Consider the following 19,753-nt stretch of genomic DNA (forward strand, 5'->3'; position numbering starts at 1 on the left):
GAGGATACAACATGTTGTATAAGTTGAATAAAACATGGAGTCAAACATGGTGCAAACATAAGAGTTGCAACAACACACAGTAGAGAAAATAGGATACGTTTGACCCATGGGCCACCTGGAAGCCAGGAAAAGAAATCAACGTCTAGGCCCTTCCAGGTTTGGACAGGAACATGGGCTATCTTCCGTATACCCTGGGCAATTTGTTTAACAACTTCACCATTATCATCAGTTTTTAGACAACAATTAGAATCATTCAGTTTTCCACAGACACCACTCGGTGACACCTCAGGAGTGGTGGCACAAATGTTACATGTTGAATAAAATGTAGAAAGTGAAAAGAGACAACCATACATTTAACAATAACCAATAATAATAAATAAATAGGTAAAACAAACTTAGGTATTTGTGTCAGCTGCTTTCCCCACCCAGGAACTCCCAGTGTAAGCCAGGATCCAGATGGGAATTCTTCAGTAGAGGTTGTGGTGTTTATGAATAGCTCCACAATATTACACTTCAGTTAATTTACTAAAAGCATATCTAGTCTAATTTGACAACATGTGGACTTGCCATGGAATGTTTTCTAAGATAATTTAGTGTCTCAAGAACTTTACACTTGAGCATTTCCAAAGCAATTCAAATGCTGAGAGATATAAATATTAGTTTGGCAAGTTCAAGTATTGTTACAGTCCACAGAACTTTTCACAGGATAGTGTGTGCAGGATACCTCCACAGTACAAACCATCAAAGAGGGGTAATCCCAGAAACATACACTTCTCTTTTAAAACTTAGGCACTTTCCAACAACCATGTTGGAAACCATGTTCCAACAACATCCAACAATGTTTTGGATGGAACTCCTGGACTGGTGTGACACTGAAAAGCATCAGTGCAAAAGGCTTTATGATAGATTTCTTTTGTGACCACATCTAACAGATATTAGATGGGTCCCTTGATTCATTTCCCAGTTTGTTAGGAATTTGGAAACACTGTGGAGGAGTTACATGCAAATCATAATCAGTTTGGTAAAAAGGGGTGAAAGAAGGGGTCAAAAGAAATGGCATCACTGTGCAGGGAGTACCAGCAAGCCAGGATGACCTGTAAAAAACCCTGAACTCAGTTGTGAAGTTTAACAGATCCAAGGACTGATACCAATCACCACCCACACCCATAACACAAAACATAACACTATTGCAACCAAAAAATGTAATCAAGAGGTACATTCAGTGTTCTAGCATGATCAAATCTTCAGTATTTCTGTCACAAAACACAAATAGTTAAAATCAGCTATTAGCCTTTTTGTGTTCTGTCAAGGTCCCACGGGGATCTTCTGTGAAATAAAACAAGACACCGACTTGCCCTTTTTGGGCCTTGTTAATATGGTTAAAAAATGAGGGAACAATCCAGCAAGTGTTGATTTCATATTCCTTTTTCGGGGTGTCTTTAGCCTTCCAAAGATATTTGTTAAGGGATCTTGTTAAGGTTAGGGGAACTGGCCTCAGGTTAGCTGAGTCAATCGACACAGTCTGGCCAGGGAGGTAACAGTGTTTCCCTGGCTTATCAGCCACTGGATCGTGACTCACAGGGATAACTGGCAAGAGTGGTGAGACTTTTAGCAAAAGGTTTAAATCGACGATCTTGTTTCCCTTTGTTGTGAGCTTTCTCATGCATCCACCCTTCACCGCCCCCACCCCGCTCACTTGGGAGGGGCGAAGACGTCAGTTTTCTAATGGCTTGGATAGCCGTTCAGGTTCCCTGGGAGAGACCCTAGGACCTGGGGTTTTGCTTTCCTCGAGATTCTGGAGCTTTTGTTCTGGCCACCAGTTAACTAATTTCTCCAACCTGACAGTGGGTAATCCATTCATCAAATCTCGTGGAACACCCTTTTGCCAGCCCAGTGTCCAGAGACAATTACGTTTATGATCAATATTTCGCCTACCTATTTTTACTGACAGTGAGACCCTTCCAGTCCCACTGAGCTTTGGGCTAGGAGGCCTGGGGGCAAGGCTGACTGCTGCAAGTCTTACTTCACTTGGCTCAAATTTAGTGGAGGAAGAAACCACTGGCCCATATTTCCTTCCATAGTTAATTAACTCTTGGGCAACTTCTCCCCACGTCCACACTTTGTTTCCTGACTGCAGATGGTTGGGGGTTATAGTTCCTTTTAACACTGGCTGGGTTCTCTCTCCCTGAGGCATTGCCTGTATTTTTCCTTGCAGTTGTATACCTATAGGTTTTAACGACTCTGGAAGCCCCTTAATTAAAGCAGTCATTCTCTCAGGATCAACAGGCATCATCATAGGTGATTCATGGTGTGGCTGCAGCTTTCTATCATACATCATTTGGAGACAAGCAGCCTTTTGAACACTCTCTACTAACTGATCAGTTGTTCCAGTAATGGCAAGAGGGTCTCCCCGTTCTAAAGGGTTGAGACCACCTGCCCAATAGGCAGCCCTTTGTGTTAATGACCAGGGAGCACGACTGTTGCCAGTAGTTAAAAATACTCCTGGTCCCCAATAACCTTCTGCTTCCTTTTCTGTTAACAGAATCTGGTCTCCACCAGTGAGGCTAACCCTCCATACATATTCTGTCTCTGATTCCTTTGGAGAGCGGCTAAAATCCTTTTTTATTTTTGCTAGTTCAGTGGCTGAGAAGGGAATTTCTTTAACATTCATTTGAGGATCTAGATCCTCACTGTTATCGAATGTGTATTCAGTTTTTATCAAAGGACGCAATGGGGCTATTGGAGTTTCTAATTTATCTAGCCTTTCCTTCATTCCTGGTAGTTCCACTTGAGGAAAAGTTTTTTCTCGAGGCAAACTATGGGTGACGGTATGGCTGGCATGCTTACACGTTAGCAGTTCCTTAAAAGCCATTTGCAACAAAGCCGAATTACATTTCTCTCTTTCTAATTGTTCCTCAAGGTTCCCTATTTGATTCTGCAGAGTTTTTACCAATTCTTGTGTAACTCTAACCGATTCCTGCAGTGCTTGTATGGTTTGGAGTTCTGCCGAATGCTTTTCATCTCGGAACTCCACGGCTGCTTTTAAAGTAGCCCCGAGTACGGCACAAATAAACGACTTTCCTTTTCCAGCTCGGGTACGAGCATTGTTTTGCAGAACACTAATACGGTCCGAAACACTCTGCAAGTTATACCAGTTCTGTCGTGCCCAATCCATACCTGATAAAGAGGGTCGAGCACCATGTTTTTCTAAAAGATCAAATAATACATCTTCACTTTTCATGGTGGCAATGCTGTCGCTCATTTTTTCAATACAATGAGAGACCTACACTAAGGGAGGAGGAGGTGCAGGTATTCAAAAGCTCAAGTGACTCCTTATCTCCCCAGGGAAACAGACACTTTTCAAATGCTAATGCTCAAAGCACTTTCCCTTTCTCTGAGGGGAGCACACAAAAAGATGCAAATTTCACACTTAAGTTACAAGATACTTAAAATCGCAAAATTCAGAGAGGTCTTCTCGAGGAGGCACAACACTTAATCAAAATTAATTCATACGTCCCCGAGAGGTATACACATAAACTGTAAAGTTTCAGAATGTGGAGCGGTCTTCCTGGAGAAGGACTCACGTCTAAGTTTTCAAAACTATCGCTCCATGCAACTCCAGGAGGTGCACACAAAGAAAGTTTCAGACTATATCTGGAAGGACAACACTCTCACGGTGGGTATCCTGCAACGACTACGCCATTAAATAAATGTCTCGCTCCAGTTTATAGGAGGGAGAGGAGGTTCTTTTGTTATCTATATACCCGGCGTGAGATTAAGAAGCAACGGTTCAAATGTTGGTCCGACCAGTTTATTACAAATCTTAATTAGGGAAATGGGGAAGGGGAGGACGGACACTATTATGAATTAGGGTAATGGGGGAAGGGAAGGAGGGCGATAGAAAAGATAGAAAAGAAGAAGCAAGCAGTCATTATAGGCAGCAAGAGGGACATAGTCACCACCATGGATCCAGCGAGGTTCGTAGTTCAGTCTTTGATCTTCAGTAGCGGTGGGTCGTCAGGCAGAGTTGTCCTGTTGACAACGACGACGGTGAGAAGGACGACGACGACCATGGCGATGATGGCCCCTTTTCAATGGTTTCAAAGTGGTGAAGTCAGCTATTTTTTGGAGTGACAGCTCAAATCCAAAGTGGTCGAGTCAGCTCTCCTTTGAGTGGCAGCTTCTGGCTCTGGGATCTCAGCAGAAACTCCTTTGTTCCCATATTCCGGGCCTTGCCAGCAGATAAGAGGGAGCAGGGGTACCCATCTGCATCCTGTTTCTCACAGGACACGATGGTATCGTTCCCCAATTTTCCCACACCTAGCTGGAGTTGTTTTGTCACAGGCCAGATCTTCCGCCAGTAAACACTCCTGAATACTCTCATCCGCTCTTCTATAGAGCAAGCAGTTCTGGGGGAAGGGGCTTTCAAACGTTCCCAAAGCGATATCGATTGTCACACGGTTAGCACCCATTAGTTGCCTCCTCAACAAATCACTCAGAGTCTTATCACAAGAAATACCTCAGGAAGCAAGCTTTGAGCCAAAAAACAGAGGAGGATTCTCACACCACCCCGTGGCTCAAAGATTGCTTGAAATGAAGCATAAGTGACCCTCCACGGTGGTGAGAAAAAGGCAGAAGATAAGAAGACAGCAAAGAAGCAAGAGGGAAAGAGGAGGGGGAGAAGGGGGAGATAATTGTTACACAATTACTATAAAAGATTTCTTGGGCTTGGTTACAAATGTTGCCCTGATCTGTTGGACTTGTCCATCATTAGTTGAAGTGGTTACAAAGTACATGGAGGATACAACATGTTGTATAAGTTGAATAAAACATGGAGTCAAACATGGTGCAAACATAAGAGTTGCAACAACACACAGTAGAGAAAATAGGATACGTTTGACCCATGGGCCACCTGGAAGCCAGGAAAAGAAATCAACGTCTAGGCCCTTCCAGGTTTGGACAGGAACATGGGCTATCTTCCGTATACCCTGGGCAATTTGTTTAACAACTTCACCATTATCATCAGTTTTTAGACAACAATTAGAATCATTCAGTTTTCCACAGACACCACTCGGTGACACCTCAGGAGTGGTGGCACAAATGTTACATGTTGAATAAAATGTAGAAAGTGAAAAGAGACAACCATACATTTAACAATAACCAATAATAATAAATAAATAGGTAAAACAAACTTAGGTATTTGTGTCAGCTGCTTTCCCCACCCAGGAACTCCCAGTGTAAGCCAGGATCCAGATGGGAATTCTTCAGTAGAGGTTGTGGTGTTTATGAATAGCTCCACAATATTACACTTCAGTTAATTTACTAAAAGCATATCTAGTCTAATTTGACAACATGTGGACTTGCCATGGAATGTTTTCTAAGATAATTTAGTGTCTCAAGAACTTTACACTTGAGCATTTCCAAAGCAATTCAAATGCTGAGAGATATAAATATTAGTTTGGCAAGTTCAAGTATTGTTACAGTCCACAGAACTTTTCACAGGATAGTGTGTGCAGGATACCTCCACAGTACAAACCATCAAAGAGGGGTAATCCCAGAAACATACACTTCTCTTTTAAAACTTAGGCACTTTCCAACAACCATGTTGGAAACCATGTTCCAACAACATCCAACAATGTTTTGGATGGAACTCCTGGACTGGTGTGACACTGAAAAGCATCAGTGCAAAAGGCTTTATGATAGATTTCTTTTGTGACCACATCTAACAGATATTAGATGGGTCCCTTGATTCATTTCCCAGTTTGTTAGGAATTTGGAAACACTGTGGAGGAGTTACATGCAAATCATAATCAGTTTGGTAAAAAGGGGTGAAAGAAGGGGTCAAAAGAAATGGCATCACTGTGCAGGGAGTACCAGCAAGCCAGGATGACCTGTAAAAAACCCTGAACTCAGTTGTGAAGTTTAACAGATCCAAGGACTGATACCAATCACCACCCACACCCATAACACAAAACATAACACTATTGCAACCAAAAAATGTAATCAAGAGGTACATTCAGTGTTCTAGCATGATCAAATCTTCAGTATTTCTGTCACAAAACACAAATAGTTAAAATCAGCTATTAGCCTTTTTGTGTTCTGTCAAGGTCCCACGGGGATCTTCTGTGAAATAAAACAAGACACCGACTTGCCCTTTTTGGGCCTTGTTAATATGGTTAAAAAATGAGGGAACAATCCAGCAAGTGTTGATTTCATATTCCTTTTTCGGGGTGTCTTTAGCCTTCCAAAGATATTTGTTAAGGGATCTTGTTAAGGTTAGGGGAACTGGCCTCAGGTTAGCTGAGTCAATCGACACAGTCTGGCCAGGGAGGTAACAGTGTTTCCCTGGCTTATCAGCCACTGGATCGTGACTCACAGGGATAACTGGCAAGAGTGGTGAGACTTTTAGCAAAAGGTTTAAATCGACGATCTTGTTTCCCTTTGTTGTGAGCTTTCTCATGCATCCACCCTTCACCGCCCCCACCCCGCTCACTTGGGAGGGGCGAAGACGTCAGTTTTCTAATGGCTTGGATAGCCGTTCAGGTTCCCTGGGAGAGACCCTAGGACCTGGGGTTTTGCTTTCCTCGAGATTCTGGAGCTTTTGTTCTGGCCACCAGTTAACTAATTTCTCCAACCTGACAGTGGGTAATCCATTCATCAAATCTCGTGGAACACCCTTTTGCCAGCCCAGTGTCCAGAGACAATTACGTTTATGATCAATATTTCGCCTACCTATTTTTACTGACAGTGAGACCCTTCCAGTCCCACTGAGCTTTGGGCTAGGAGGCCTGGGGGCAAGGCTGACTGCTGCAAGTCTTACTTCACTTGGCTCAAATTTAGTGGAGGAAGAAACCACTGGCCCATATTTCCTTCCATAGTTAATTAACTCTTGGGCAACTTCTCCCCACGTCCACACTTTGTTTCCTGACTGCAGATGGTTGGGGGTTATAGTTCCTTTTAACACTGGCTGGGTTCTCTCTCCCTGAGGCATTGCCTGTATTTTTCCTTGCAGTTGTATACCTATAGGTTTTAACGACTCTGGAAGCCCCTTAATTAAAGCAGTCATTCTCTCAGGATCAACAGGCATCATCATAGGTGATTCATGGTGTGGCTGCAGCTTTCTATCATACATCATTTGGAGACAAGCAGCCTTTTGAACACTCTCTACTAACTGATCAGTTGTTCCAGTAATGGCAAGAGGGTCTCCCCGTTCTAAAGGGTTGAGACCACCTGCCCAATAGGCAGCCCTTTGTGTTAATGACCAGGGAGCACGACTGTTGCCAGTAGTTAAAAATACTCCTGGTCCCCAATAACCTTCTGCTTCCTTTTCTGTTAACAGAATCTGGTCTCCACCAGTGAGGCTAACCCTCCATACATATTCTGTCTCTGATTCCTTTGGAGAGCGGCTAAAATCCTTTTTTATTTTTGCTAGTTCAGTGGCTGAGAAGGGAATTTCTTTAACATTCATTTGAGGATCTAGATCCTCACTGTTATCGAATGTGTATTCAGTTTTTATCAAAGGACGCAATGGGGCTATTGGAGTTTCTAATTTATCTAGCCTTTCCTTCATTCCTGGTAGTTCCACTTGAGGAAAAGTTTTTTCTCGAGGCAAACTATGGGTGACGGTATGGCTGGCATGCTTACACGTTAGCAGTTCCTTAAAAGCCATTTGCAACAAAGCCGAATTACATTTCTCTCTTTCTAATTGTTCCTCAAGGTTCCCTATTTGATTCTGCAGAGTTTTTACCAATTCTTGTGTAACTCTAACCGATTCCTGCAGTGCTTGTATGGTTTGGAGTTCTGCCGAATGCTTTTCATCTCGGAACTCCACGGCTGCTTTTAAAGTAGCCCCGAGTACGGCACAAATAAACGACTTTCCTTTTCCAGCTCGGGTACGAGCATTGTTTTGCAGAACACTAATACGGTCCGAAACACTCTGCAAGTTATACCAGTTCTGTCGTGCCCAATCCATACCTGATAAAGAGGGTCGAGCACCATGTTTTTCTAAAAGATCAAATAATACATCTTCACTTTTCATGGTGGCAATGCTGTCGCTCATTTTTTCAATACAATGAGAGACCTACACTAAGGGAGGAGGAGGTGCAGGTATTCAAAAGCTCAAGTGACTCCTTATCTCCCCAGGGAAACAGACACTTTTCAAATGCTAATGCTCAAAGCACTTTCCCTTTCTCTGAGGGGAGCACACAAAAAGATGCAAATTTCACACTTAAGTTACAAGATACTTAAAATCGCAAAATTCAGAGAGGTCTTCTCGAGGAGGCACAACACTTAATCAAAATTAATTCATACGTCCCCGAGAGGTATACACATAAACTGTAAAGTTTCAGAATGTGGAGCGGTCTTCCTGGAGAAGGACTCACGTCTAAGTTTTCAAAACTATCGCTCCATGCAACTCCAGGAGGTGCACACAAAGAAAGTTTCAGACTATATCTGGAAGGACAACACTCTCACGGTGGGTATCCTGCAACGACTACGCCATTAAATAAATGTCTCGCTCCAGTTTATAGGAGGGAGAGGAGGTTCTTTTGTTATCTATATACCCGGCGTGAGATTAAGAAGCAACGGTTCAAATGTTGGTCCGACCAGTTTATTACAAATCTTAATTAGGGAAATGGGGAAGGGGAGGACGGACACTATTATGAATTAGGGTAATGGGGGAAGGGAAGGAGGGCGATAGAAAAGATAGAAAAGAAGAAGCAAGCAGTCATTATAGGCAGCAAGAGGGACATAGTCACCACCATGGATCCAGCGAGGTTCGTAGTTCAGTCTTTGATCTTCAGTAGCGGTGGGTCGTCAGGCAGAGTTGTCCTGTTGACAACGACGACGGTGAGAAGGACGACGACGACCATGGCGATGATGGCCCCTTTTCAATGGTTTCAAAGTGGTGAAGTCAGCTATTTTTTGGAGTGACAGCTCAAATCCAAAGTGGTCGAGTCAGCTCTCCTTTGAGTGGCAGCTTCTGGCTCTGGGATCTCAGCAGAAACTCCTTTGTTCCCATATTCCGGGCCTTGCCAGCAGATAAGAGGGAGCAGGGGTACCCATCTGCATCCTGTTTCTCACAGGACACGATGGTATCGTTCCCCAATTTTCCCACACCTAGCTGGAGTTGTTTTGTCACAGGCCAGATCTTCCGCCAGTAAACACTCCTGAATACTCTCATCCGCTCTTCTATAGAGCAAGCAGTTCTGGGGGAAGGGGCTTTCAAACGTTCCCAAAGCGATATCGATTGTCACACGGTTAGCACCCATTAGTTGCCTCCTCAACAAATCACTCAGAGTCTTATCACAAGAAATACCTCAGGAAGCAAGCTTTGAGCCAAAAAACAGAGAAGGATTCTCACACTAGCATAGCAAGGTCTGTATACTCCTACATGGCTAGTTATATACTTTGCTGCAAACAATAATGTGGGCAGCCTGGTCTAGTATTAAATGGAGAGGTTGGTGGCTCTGCATGTGGCAAGGGAGGTTGGAGATTCATGATCCTTGAGGTTCCTTCCAACCCTGGCCAACCCAATTCTGTGATTCTTAGTCAGTTTGCGCCCACATTTCTATCAAAGGCTAATGAATAAGCTGTTAACTAATTTAGTCTAATTGTGGCTTTGTTGTGTTAAAATACAAAACTAACAATTCAGCTTTTGCCCTGAGTCTTCCAAACTGTAATTTCACCCCTACTGAGTAAAAGTATAATTAAAAGCTTTTAGTTTCTCATTGTGCATGCTGCTAAGTGATGTTGTTTATCAGACCTTAGTTATCACTTGATTTAAATGGAAAAAAAAAAAAAAAAAAAGGAAAGGAAAACAACAGAACAACATATTTTTGCTGGCTTTTTTTTTTTTTTTTGTCACTTGCTTTGAAATTGTTCTGTTAAGTTGATTATTAAGTAAACCCTATGAAAATCAGAAATACAAAAAAAAATTTTATAACTTCAGTGGTGTGCTTTGTGTTTTAAAAAGAGAAAATAAAATATAAACAGTGCATTTTTGAACAGCATGACCTATAAAATTGCATGTAGGAGCACTGTTTCTCTCATAACCATTGTCTGGAGGGTTAAGAAGGAGTAGACTTGATTTTGTTTTTTTATTTTTCTCTTTTGTTTTTCTGATTTTTTTTTTTTTTTTTTTTTTTTTTAGTAGCATTAGTTGTTTTTCTTGTGTGGTTTTTTTTTTTTTTGGTGTTGTTTTTACATCTGGCTGTGAGCTGTAGTGAAAGATGGGAGATGTAGTGAAATTGGGAGATGATATAAAAGATTTTAGTAGTTTGTGACAAGAAAAACCATATCTTCATATTTAGTAGAGTCCAAGAGACCATGCAAAATGTGGCTGGTGCCCTTCCAGTATTACTCTGTCATCTGCAACTTTACTCTGTTAGAAGCGCTAACAGACAGCTCAATAAATTTAGAAAATCTATGAAGGGGAACTGGAAAACTTATTTGGGAGCCTTTCTTGGCAGTCAGAAAAGCGTTACATTTCCACGTCTTTTGCCTAGCTACGGGTATTATTTACTGTTAGTTTTAACAAATTAAAACTCTGCAGAGACTTTCTTTTTTTAGTGCTTGAATTGTCATTTGACACCTCACAAAGTGGCAGGTAAATAATGACAGTACTGAAGATTAGCTATTGTCCAAGGGTAACTGCAGTTGGCAATGGAATCAAGCAAATTTGCAACTAAAACAGCTGGTCATGAGATGCTGTACTTAAAGTAAATGAGCCTTAGGGTGACCCATTCTGATAGGATGAGGAGCCAAGTGCAAGCTTGCTCCAAGAGCATTGCCCGCTGTCAAGGGTGATGGGAGGAACAGGGTGAAGTGAAAGGGAGGATAGCTCTCAGAGAAGAAAAGAATACAAGGTTCAGAAGCCAGTATTTTGAAACAGCTATAGCCTAGTGTTCAGAGGTACATCTGAGTGTTCAGATGCACATCAGAATGTACATCTAGAGTAGATGTACATCTAGAGTACATCTAAGCTAATAAATTAAAGAGTGACAGGGCACAGGAACGAATACTGGAATATTATTGTCCGTAATGCTGAATTTTTAGCATTGTCCTTGACTTGAACTTGAAGTGGGCCAATGACTGTTCTTCCAGATGAGACCTAGAAATCATTTGTAAGTCAGCATATGCCAAGATCTACTTGGATGAACCATTCTGTTTTGAAGCAAAGGGAGTTTAATGGTATGGATATGAGCTGTTTTGTGCCAGTTGTCCTTCGGTCAGCTAATGGGTCCAGACATTGTGTGTATTATTCATGTAAGAATAGCCTGAGAATTCTAAAGGGAAGCTGACTCTGGGCTTTGAACTGGAATTTTCAACCTTGGTATAGAACGCAGTTAGTAAGATGTTGGTTCTTATGAAATGTAGGTATGCACACATGAAGTAATAATGCTGGTTTTGCTTTTAGTAAAATGAAGGTATGTTTAAATGGCTTAGACTACCTATCCAGTTTTAAATTACTTAAATGATTAATTATCAATTTGCTTCAGGGATGCTGCTGGAATTAGCTAGGAAATTCTTTATTTTTTAACATTAGTTATAGTCCCCTAGATCATGTCATAGTGAGGGTAAATGAAACATTGTGAAACATATGGCAGTATCCAAATGATTTCTTATAGTCTATCAATACTCTAATTATTTGGGATCACACAAATGCTGCTTTTATGCTATGAATTATCATCTAAATCTACTGCTCTACATTCTGACATCTCCCTGTTCATGTGACAGGCTTTGAGATATCCTACCTAATTCAGTCACTGAGGGTGGTTGTTTATCAGTTCCCTAGATATTCTTGCCTCCATTCTTCTGTTGTTTCCTCTGTGATTTTGCTGTGTTGTCTTCAGCATGTTTTCCCCTATCCAACAATAATCTTGTGCCTGCAGCTTCAGTCTGACATTCACATGCTAGAATGTGGGCCTGCCTTATCCTTGGTTTCTCTAAATCCACCCTCTAGTTTGGCATATTTCACTGAGCACTCTCATGATTTTTCTTTGTGTTTACTGGTGATGACAGCCTCATCTCTGTCACTTTCCTTATCTAGGCTGCAGATTGATTTTGGACGTAGGCCAGTGACAGAGTTAAAAACAAAAGATGCTTCATACATTTCTGTGCCTATTTACACTTACATATAATTCAGCTTTCTCACTGGGTCAGTGGAACTGGCACTGATTTGTTAGCAGGAAGCAACACGGGTTGACTTGCTGTCAAGGCAGTCATAAGGGTGAGTTTACAGAGCTTGGAACTGTGAGGAAAACATTTTTTGCTTGACACTTAAGCAAAACTGAGTTGGAGTAGTTGGGGCATAATGAACATAGAACCTCCGCAAGATGCCATTTTTAGAGCTGCTTTCCAAAATAAAAGTATGCTTTAAATCCACGCCTCTGTTATTGTCTGCATTTAAACTCTGCTGTCTCAAAGGTAATTTTACAAGCTGCAATAAAGCACTTCCCAGCATGTAACATTACTGTTCGAGTGTAGCTGTTACTTTTTATTTTTCAAGTGGAGTTGAATGATTAGTAAAGGACCAGGAATTCAAATTGCCTCATCTCTAGTAAATGTTAACACATGCCTCATATGGTCTCTCTGAAAGTCTGCATTATCTGGCAAGTGAACTGTATGTATACATATAATTATGTCAACACATTTTCCCCAGTGTGATTCATGGAGATTTAGTGCCGTCAGTGGAAATTTTTTTGATGACTATCCTCACTGTGAGTTGCTTAAATGTCTATCTAGTTGTGAGTCAAATTCAGTGGCTATGTAGGGATGCACAGTCCTGTGCGTGGTAAGGGTTTGCTAAAGCACTCACTGTATGAGCTAGTCACCTCTCATTTCTGTCTTACCTTGCATACTTTTTTTCTGACTATAGCCATGATATTGCTTTTCAGAAAGATTTATTCCTTCATTTCTATCTCTTCTGTGGCTAAAGGTTCAAAAGAGATTGCTATTAATTTTACCCAGGTGTGCTTTAAACCATATGGTTGACTCTGCAGGTGACATTTCATACTTAACACTTCAGGGGGCAGTCAGTATGCTGCAAGTAATGGCTGTCACTATCATTGGCTTTCAGGAACTGCTCTTGAGAGCTGTACCTCTGCATCTGTGGACTTGATTCTGCAGTAAGTCCATACATCAGAACAGTCTTTCTACATAGACCTTTCAAAAGCCATTCTACCTCCTCAGACTCTTTTTCCTAGTATTACAGGAGGAACTATTGATAATATTTCTGCATTGAGCAAACTGTTGACTGATTAAAAATTTAGTTCTGCAAGATGTATGGAAGAAGCAATATAGTGGCTTCCAAAAATTGTGTGTGAAGAGCTGTGCTTAGATTTGTAAGTGCTGATACTGTTTTCCTGAGAAGACAAACATTCTCCTGGCATTCTGGTGTGTGTTCATTTGTTGTGATAGCCAATGGGGTCAATAGAGAATGGAATACAATTTTTTACAAGACTTTTCTTCTGTCTGTCTATATAGTACACCCATGCGTGCATCTATCTAGCCAAAAATTTTGCTTTATCTGCACTAACAGTGGCTAAATTAGCACAGTGTTCAATTAATTTCCTGAGTAAAAGGAACACACTACATGTTAAATTACTGACACTGTTATGAATGTTTCACAGAGAATATTGCAGACATACACTCTTGTAGTCATGGTTAGGGAAGCCAGAATTTTTTTTATACAGTGTATGGATGATATGTTACTGCCTATACCTTCTGAATCTCAGCATTTCATAATCTTTTTATCACAAATGGTAAAAAAGCAAATAAGTGAGGAAACTACAGAGTTTTAGCATGGATTATTTGGGGTTATAACATCAAATATATCAATACCAACCAAACAACAACCACCACCACATATTGCTGTCTGGAATTTGACAGCATTTGCTGGACTTTAAGTGTTGCCCATGCAACACTGATCTTTCACAAGAATTCTCAGAAAGATGAAGCTGTAATGATCACAAGCAGCTGAAGTTCGTAAAAGTAGAATTAACTAGCCAATAAATAAATAAAGTTGGTAAAATAGCTAATAGAAATGTGTAAGCATGACATAATAACAACGGCTGAATAAGATGACATATTAAGTCAAAATATCATTAATGATGTCAACTGCCATAATTCTGTATCTAGAAATAATGAAGTCAGTCTTTCCCAATTGAACTGGAAAATAGTAACTCTGAGAACACTAGCTGTTGTGAACAAAAGAATTTCAGTATGAACTGTATGTGAAAATACATTTCCATTAGATATTTATATCCTTTTGGATATAGAAAGAATAACAAAGATAGCAGGGTGTAATTTAAAATAAACATAGAATGTAAGTTTGATACTGAAATTCTACATCTAATTATAAATATGTATTACACACATTTTAACTAAATAATGAGGGTAAAGCTGGAAACAAAACCATGGAAAAGAGAAGCCAAACTTTATCAGAGAAGATCAGCATTTGAGGTAATTACCTAGCCTAATAGAAGGAAAATAGTGAGCTTTCTTATCTAGCAGAAAAGACGGAGCAAGACTTAAAGCAAAACAATTAGAATGGAAAAGTAGTTCTATATTTCTTTTTGCAGAGAGTTGATAGTCTCTGGAACTAATTATAAAGGGAAATAGTAAGATTTTTTTTGTGTTTTGATGAATTTGGACAATGACAAACTTTTAAAAAAGATAGCTTAGCTACAAAGCAAGCATTTATTCATGCACAAATTCTCAAACTAAGGAATCCCCTGCACTTATATTACTGAAGGGGAACTGACCTAGTTTGTTTCTACATTTTTAATGCCATGCATGGTAGTTGAATAGAGTGACCCTTAAGGGTGGTCAAGGATTTTGTTTCTTGAGTGTGGATTAGGTTAAAGCAATGAACTGGTGTTTGCCTATTCTGAAGTGATGCCTCTAGACAAAATTTGGCATTACCTATAAATTGGATTTTCCTGCATTTCATAGCAGATTTTCTATTTCTCTGTGCAGTTTTAGACACTGCAATGTAAGCTAATACTAAGATCATGTCTCATATACTGGCCCAGCTAGTGAAGCTCTAAGGTATGCAGTAATCACTTCTCTCTCCATTTCTGTAACAGGATTATTTGTATCTTTCTGTACTTACATTATAAGGCAATATCTGCTGGACTACATTTAGTTAAACAGTTGCTCCAAGTGCGTGAAAGTGCTGGTCCAGAACAAAACATTATGCAAATCATTTAATATTAACTTTATACTGTGATTTACCCATGTTGGCCTATATTATCCGGTAGTGTCCCAAATGCTACAGTGGTTTAATGAACAGCTGAGCAGTGATTGAAGTATGTGTGGCTAAAAACATCATTGCGGAGACTGTATGAAACCCAAGGAACTCTTTGTTTGGCCTTTGTTTGTTAATTTATTAAGATGCAAGAAATACAAGCACTCAGGGTGGCACAGTCTTATTTTTTATGTGATACATAATAGTTATGAAAATTAGTTTTTTTTGTTTTGTTTCGTTTTGCAAAATGTAGACAACCCCAAAGTAAAATTTGGCCTTCACAGTTGAGATTTGTGTTGATAATGCCAGATGTTCCCTGTCACCTGTTAATGAAATTGTTTGGAGACTACTAATCACATCCCTCTGATACCTTATATTTTGGTTCACCTGAAAGATCAAAGTTCTCTTTGTCTCCTTGCATATTTATTAGAAAGATAAATAGAAGACCTTAGCTCATCCCCTTTCCACCTCTGTTAAATATTCTGTCACTTTGGAGCTCGCTGCCTCCAAATCAGGGTTTGTTCGCATTAAACGTGAATGCCAAACGCCTTCGTGTTTGCTTATCTGCAGAAGATCCAGAGTGACTACTGCCAGAAGATGAAAGTGAAGGTGAAACCATCATATCAAACTAATCCCCCTAATGTGCTTTGGTAATAGCATCTACAGACCAAGAACTTAGCCATTCCAAATACCAAATGAAAAATAATTGTTTGCTTGTTATTGAAATATTAATCTTGATATTGTTATTAGCACACTTTTGAAAGCAATATCCAAGAGCATAATATTAATATATATTTAATCTTTGTTTTATAAGTTGATAAAATATGAAACTGAAGTATAAAGACTTAAAAATTAGCATATTTATTGCAGTTTTTATGAGGCATGCTGCTGCAAAACACATAAAAACTTCTAGGATAAATCTACATCTGGTGCTGTCTTGATCACTGTTGAATTTACAACATTGTAGCATTTATACAGGCTCTTCTTTTAAAGAAATAGTTGAAGTATATTGGTTTTATTTTTGTGTGAGATGTACCCTGTCATTTGCTGCTAGAAGCTACTGGTGCAGTGCATCAGTGTGAAAGTAAGATATGTGTATGCCTGCCAGAGAGTTAATTTTTAGAAATGAAGTGTCTCATTCCTATCATTCATTTTGTACTTCAGTGTATATTTTACCAGTCAAACAGGCTTAACTTGAATATTTTTAATTGGCCCCAAGCACCAAACATTTTGCTGCCCATGTACTATGTCAGTCCTACCTTAAAACATTCACTTTGACATGTTTTTCTCCTTGAGTCTCTTTCAGTATTTAAATGGATATTTTTGAACTATGGATAAGAAAGTAAAATTGTCAAAGTTTGGAATCTTACTGTTATAACCTCAAGATCTGCTAGAAATTGCTACATAGTGCTACATCTTAACAGCCTTTCCTTGCTGCAGTTAGTCTTGGGATGGTCATAGAATTGTAGAATCTTTTGAGTTGGAGGAGGTCATTTAACTGGTCTGTTATTGCCTATAGAATCTGTTTTGTTGTGGTTGTTTTTTACTTAATGAAGTATCATACTTTGGATTGAAGAAAATTCCACTTCGCTAGGCTTTCAAATAGAAATTTTATGCAGCAAGAGTGACAAGAGTAAAAAGCTTGTAATTTGCTGTTAAGAGTTCTTCATTAATCATTTTTATGAGATGTAACAAAGTAACATGAATTTCAAACAAAAACATCATCACTAGTAAAAAAAAAAAAAAAAGTATGGCTTTGATCTTAAGTGAAATTAAGTCATCATTGAGTAACTTCTTAAAATTGTAAAATAGATAAGGAGTTCATTTTTAGGGCAGTGTGAATCTATGCAGTTAATACAAAGCAGGAAATGAGAGTGGGATTAAAAATAAAGCAATACAAAATTCACAGTGTTTGTATGTGGTCTGGTAAAGGATTCCTACCAAAAAAAAAAAAAAAAAAAAAAGACAAATTTTCATAGGCATCCACCATGTCTCTGGGCAACCTGTTCTAGCGTCTCACTACCCTTACTGTAAAAAACTTATGTCCAATAAAGATCCTCTCTTTTAGTCTGAAACCATTTCCTCTTGTCCTATCACAACATACCCTGTTAAGGAGTCTCTCCCCATCTTCCTTATAGCTTCCTTTTCGATATTGAAAGGCTGCTATCTGATCTCTGTGGAGCCTTCTCCAGGGTGAACAGACTTTGATCTCTCAGTCCTCATAGGAAAGTTGTTTCATCCCTTGCATCATTATACTGGGCCTCTTCTGGACATGCTTTAACAGGTCTGTGTGTCTCCTGTACTGAGGATTCCATGTTCAGACACAGTACTCCAGTTGAGGTCTCACAGAGTAGAGGGGTATGATCACTTCTCTCGACCTGCTGGCTACACTTTTTTTTTGAAGCAGCCTAGGATATGGTTGGTTTTCTGGGCTGCATGGGCACATTGCTGGCTCATATCCAGCAGTATGCTTAAGTCCTTTTTGACAGGGCTGTGCTCTATCCTTTCGTTCATCAGGTTGTATTGATAGGAGAAGTTGTTGCAACCTGGGTGCAAGACCTCACACGTGATGTTGTTGAACCTCATGTGGTTCATGCTCACTGCTCAAGCCTGTCTTGGTCTCTCTGGATGGTGTCCCATCCCTTGTGTGTGTCAACTGCACCACAGAGCTTGATGTCATCCTCACACTTGTTGAGGGTACACTCAATCGCATGGTTGATGTAAAAGATCAATATATTAAACAGCACCAGTACTGATCCCTGAGGGACACCGCTTGGTCAATTATTTAGCAGAACATAACAGTGTATTGTGTCCTGTTCTGGAGATGATCTGATGTCAGGTAGCTGGACAGTCATCACATGGCTTTTTGAAAGGATCAAGTCCTACAGAGGAATGTCATTGCAAGGTGATCCACATGTCCTGTTTTATTATCCTCTTGTATTTTCTAGTACATTTGTTGGATCTCCTGGAGGTCCACCTCTCCTCAGGCCTCTGGAAAGTGTTTTGCATGTCCCAGTCATAAAAAAAATTGATGCAGACATTATGAGGTAGAAATTTTGGACAGCTGGATCTCATCAATAATTTGATAATAACTTAAAATGGTAATTAGGTATGGATCCAATAATGACACACTAGATCATCAGTTGTTGTTAAGTCAGGGAACAAAGTTGTATTTTCATTAATGTTGATAGATTTATATCAATTTATTTTGGAACTTGCTCTGCACGCAGTTTGTATTGTAGGGAGGAAAAAATGCTGTACGTCTAATTTCACTGTTGCTTTTTTGTTTTGTTTGTTTGTTTTGTTTTTCTGACTATTGCAAGGGAATTTCTTCTGGCAAAGTAAAAATTTCCTTAACTATCATGGTATTCTATGAATCAGAGACTTGAGGCTTAAGCTTATGTTCACTGGTATTTGTAAAGAACATCAAGTATTTTTCTTAACCTTTTGAAAGACACAAAGATAGAAAAAATTAATAGAATGGATGTCTTTTGTTGATGGCCAGAGGAAACTGGGTGAGAGCCATATGAAGATTAACTAAAGAGGAGAACAGGCTTCTTTAAAGAGTGACCACTTGGCATATAATGGATGTAAAATATTACCGTAGCTTTGGCTCTTATGTTTTAGATCAGGAAATAAAGAATGATCACTTACTAAAATGTTAACCTTATTTTTGTACTAAATCTTTAAGCAAGAATAGCTTCAAGGATGCTTCTAAAATTTAGAATGCAAATCACTGTTGAACTTTTAAACCTTTAAATTTTGCCAATAACTAATCCTGACAGAGCTATTATAAAGAGGGAAACTATACCTGATTTGTTTACACTGTTTCTCTTTAATCTACTGACTTTGAATGTAATTATCATTTCAGCATTAATATCTTGTCATTGTGTATATGATTCTCACCCTTTTGCTTTCTTTGGTCTAATGAACCCAGTGTTCTCAAAATCTTTTCTTTTACACAGGAAGTCCAAAGGGATACTGCTTGTTCTTTTCTATTGATTTTAATTCTTTATCAATTAAGCTTACATAATTAATATGCTTATCTATTCATAATTTAATATCTTGAATACTGTCCAGTTAGGTTTTCCACTGTGGCTTCTGTATACTTATCTGTAATGAACAATAAATAACAACCCCACACTGACTTTTGTATACTGTGGTCTTAAACCAGCTAGCTGCCTGTCATCCAAGTTTATGCAGAGTCTCAGCTGGAGCTCATTATGAAATGTTTCATAATTGCACCAAATGTATACACTCTTTTTGTTTCAAATATGTATGTGTATGTTTGAGTACTGTAACCAGTTTTATGCTTCCTGATTCAAAAAAGACAGGGATCTCCTGGAAAGAGTCCAGCAAGGGGCCACAAAGACGATAGAGGGCCTGGGGAGCATCTCCCCTATGAGAAAAGGCTGGGTGCCTGAGTCTGTTTAGCATTGAGAGAAGACTGACAGGGGATCTTATTTATGTTTATAAATATCTTAAGTGTCGGAGTCAAAGAGA

At 39.6% G+C, this 19,753-nt stretch overlaps 2 protein-coding genes across 2 annotated transcripts; both read right to left on the minus strand.

Moving 5' to 3' along the window:
• LOC125689704 (uncharacterized) lies at positions 1-8,125 on the minus strand. Its single transcript, XM_048937196.1, has 2 exons — positions 5,903-8,125; positions 1-1,106 (listed from the first exon to the last, which is right to left on the minus strand). Exon 1 carries the CDS (start codon positions 8,057-8,059, stop codon positions 6,512-6,514), a length of 1,548 nt encoding a protein of 515 aa, XP_048793153.1. The 5' UTR covers positions 8,060-8,125; the 3' UTR covers positions 1-1,106; positions 5,903-6,511.
• LOC125689703 (uncharacterized) lies at positions 1,100-3,370 on the minus strand. Its single transcript, XM_048937195.1, has one exon. It carries the CDS (start codon positions 3,260-3,262, stop codon positions 1,715-1,717), a length of 1,548 nt encoding a protein of 515 aa, XP_048793152.1. The 5' UTR covers positions 3,263-3,370; the 3' UTR covers positions 1,100-1,714.
• Positions 8,126-19,753: the final 11,628 nt, after the last annotated feature.

This window comes from Lagopus muta, chromosome 2 (genome assembly GCF_023343835.1).
Source record: "Lagopus muta isolate bLagMut1 chromosome 2, bLagMut1 primary, whole genome shotgun sequence".
NCBI lineage: Eukaryota > Metazoa > Chordata > Aves > Galliformes > Phasianidae > Lagopus > Lagopus muta.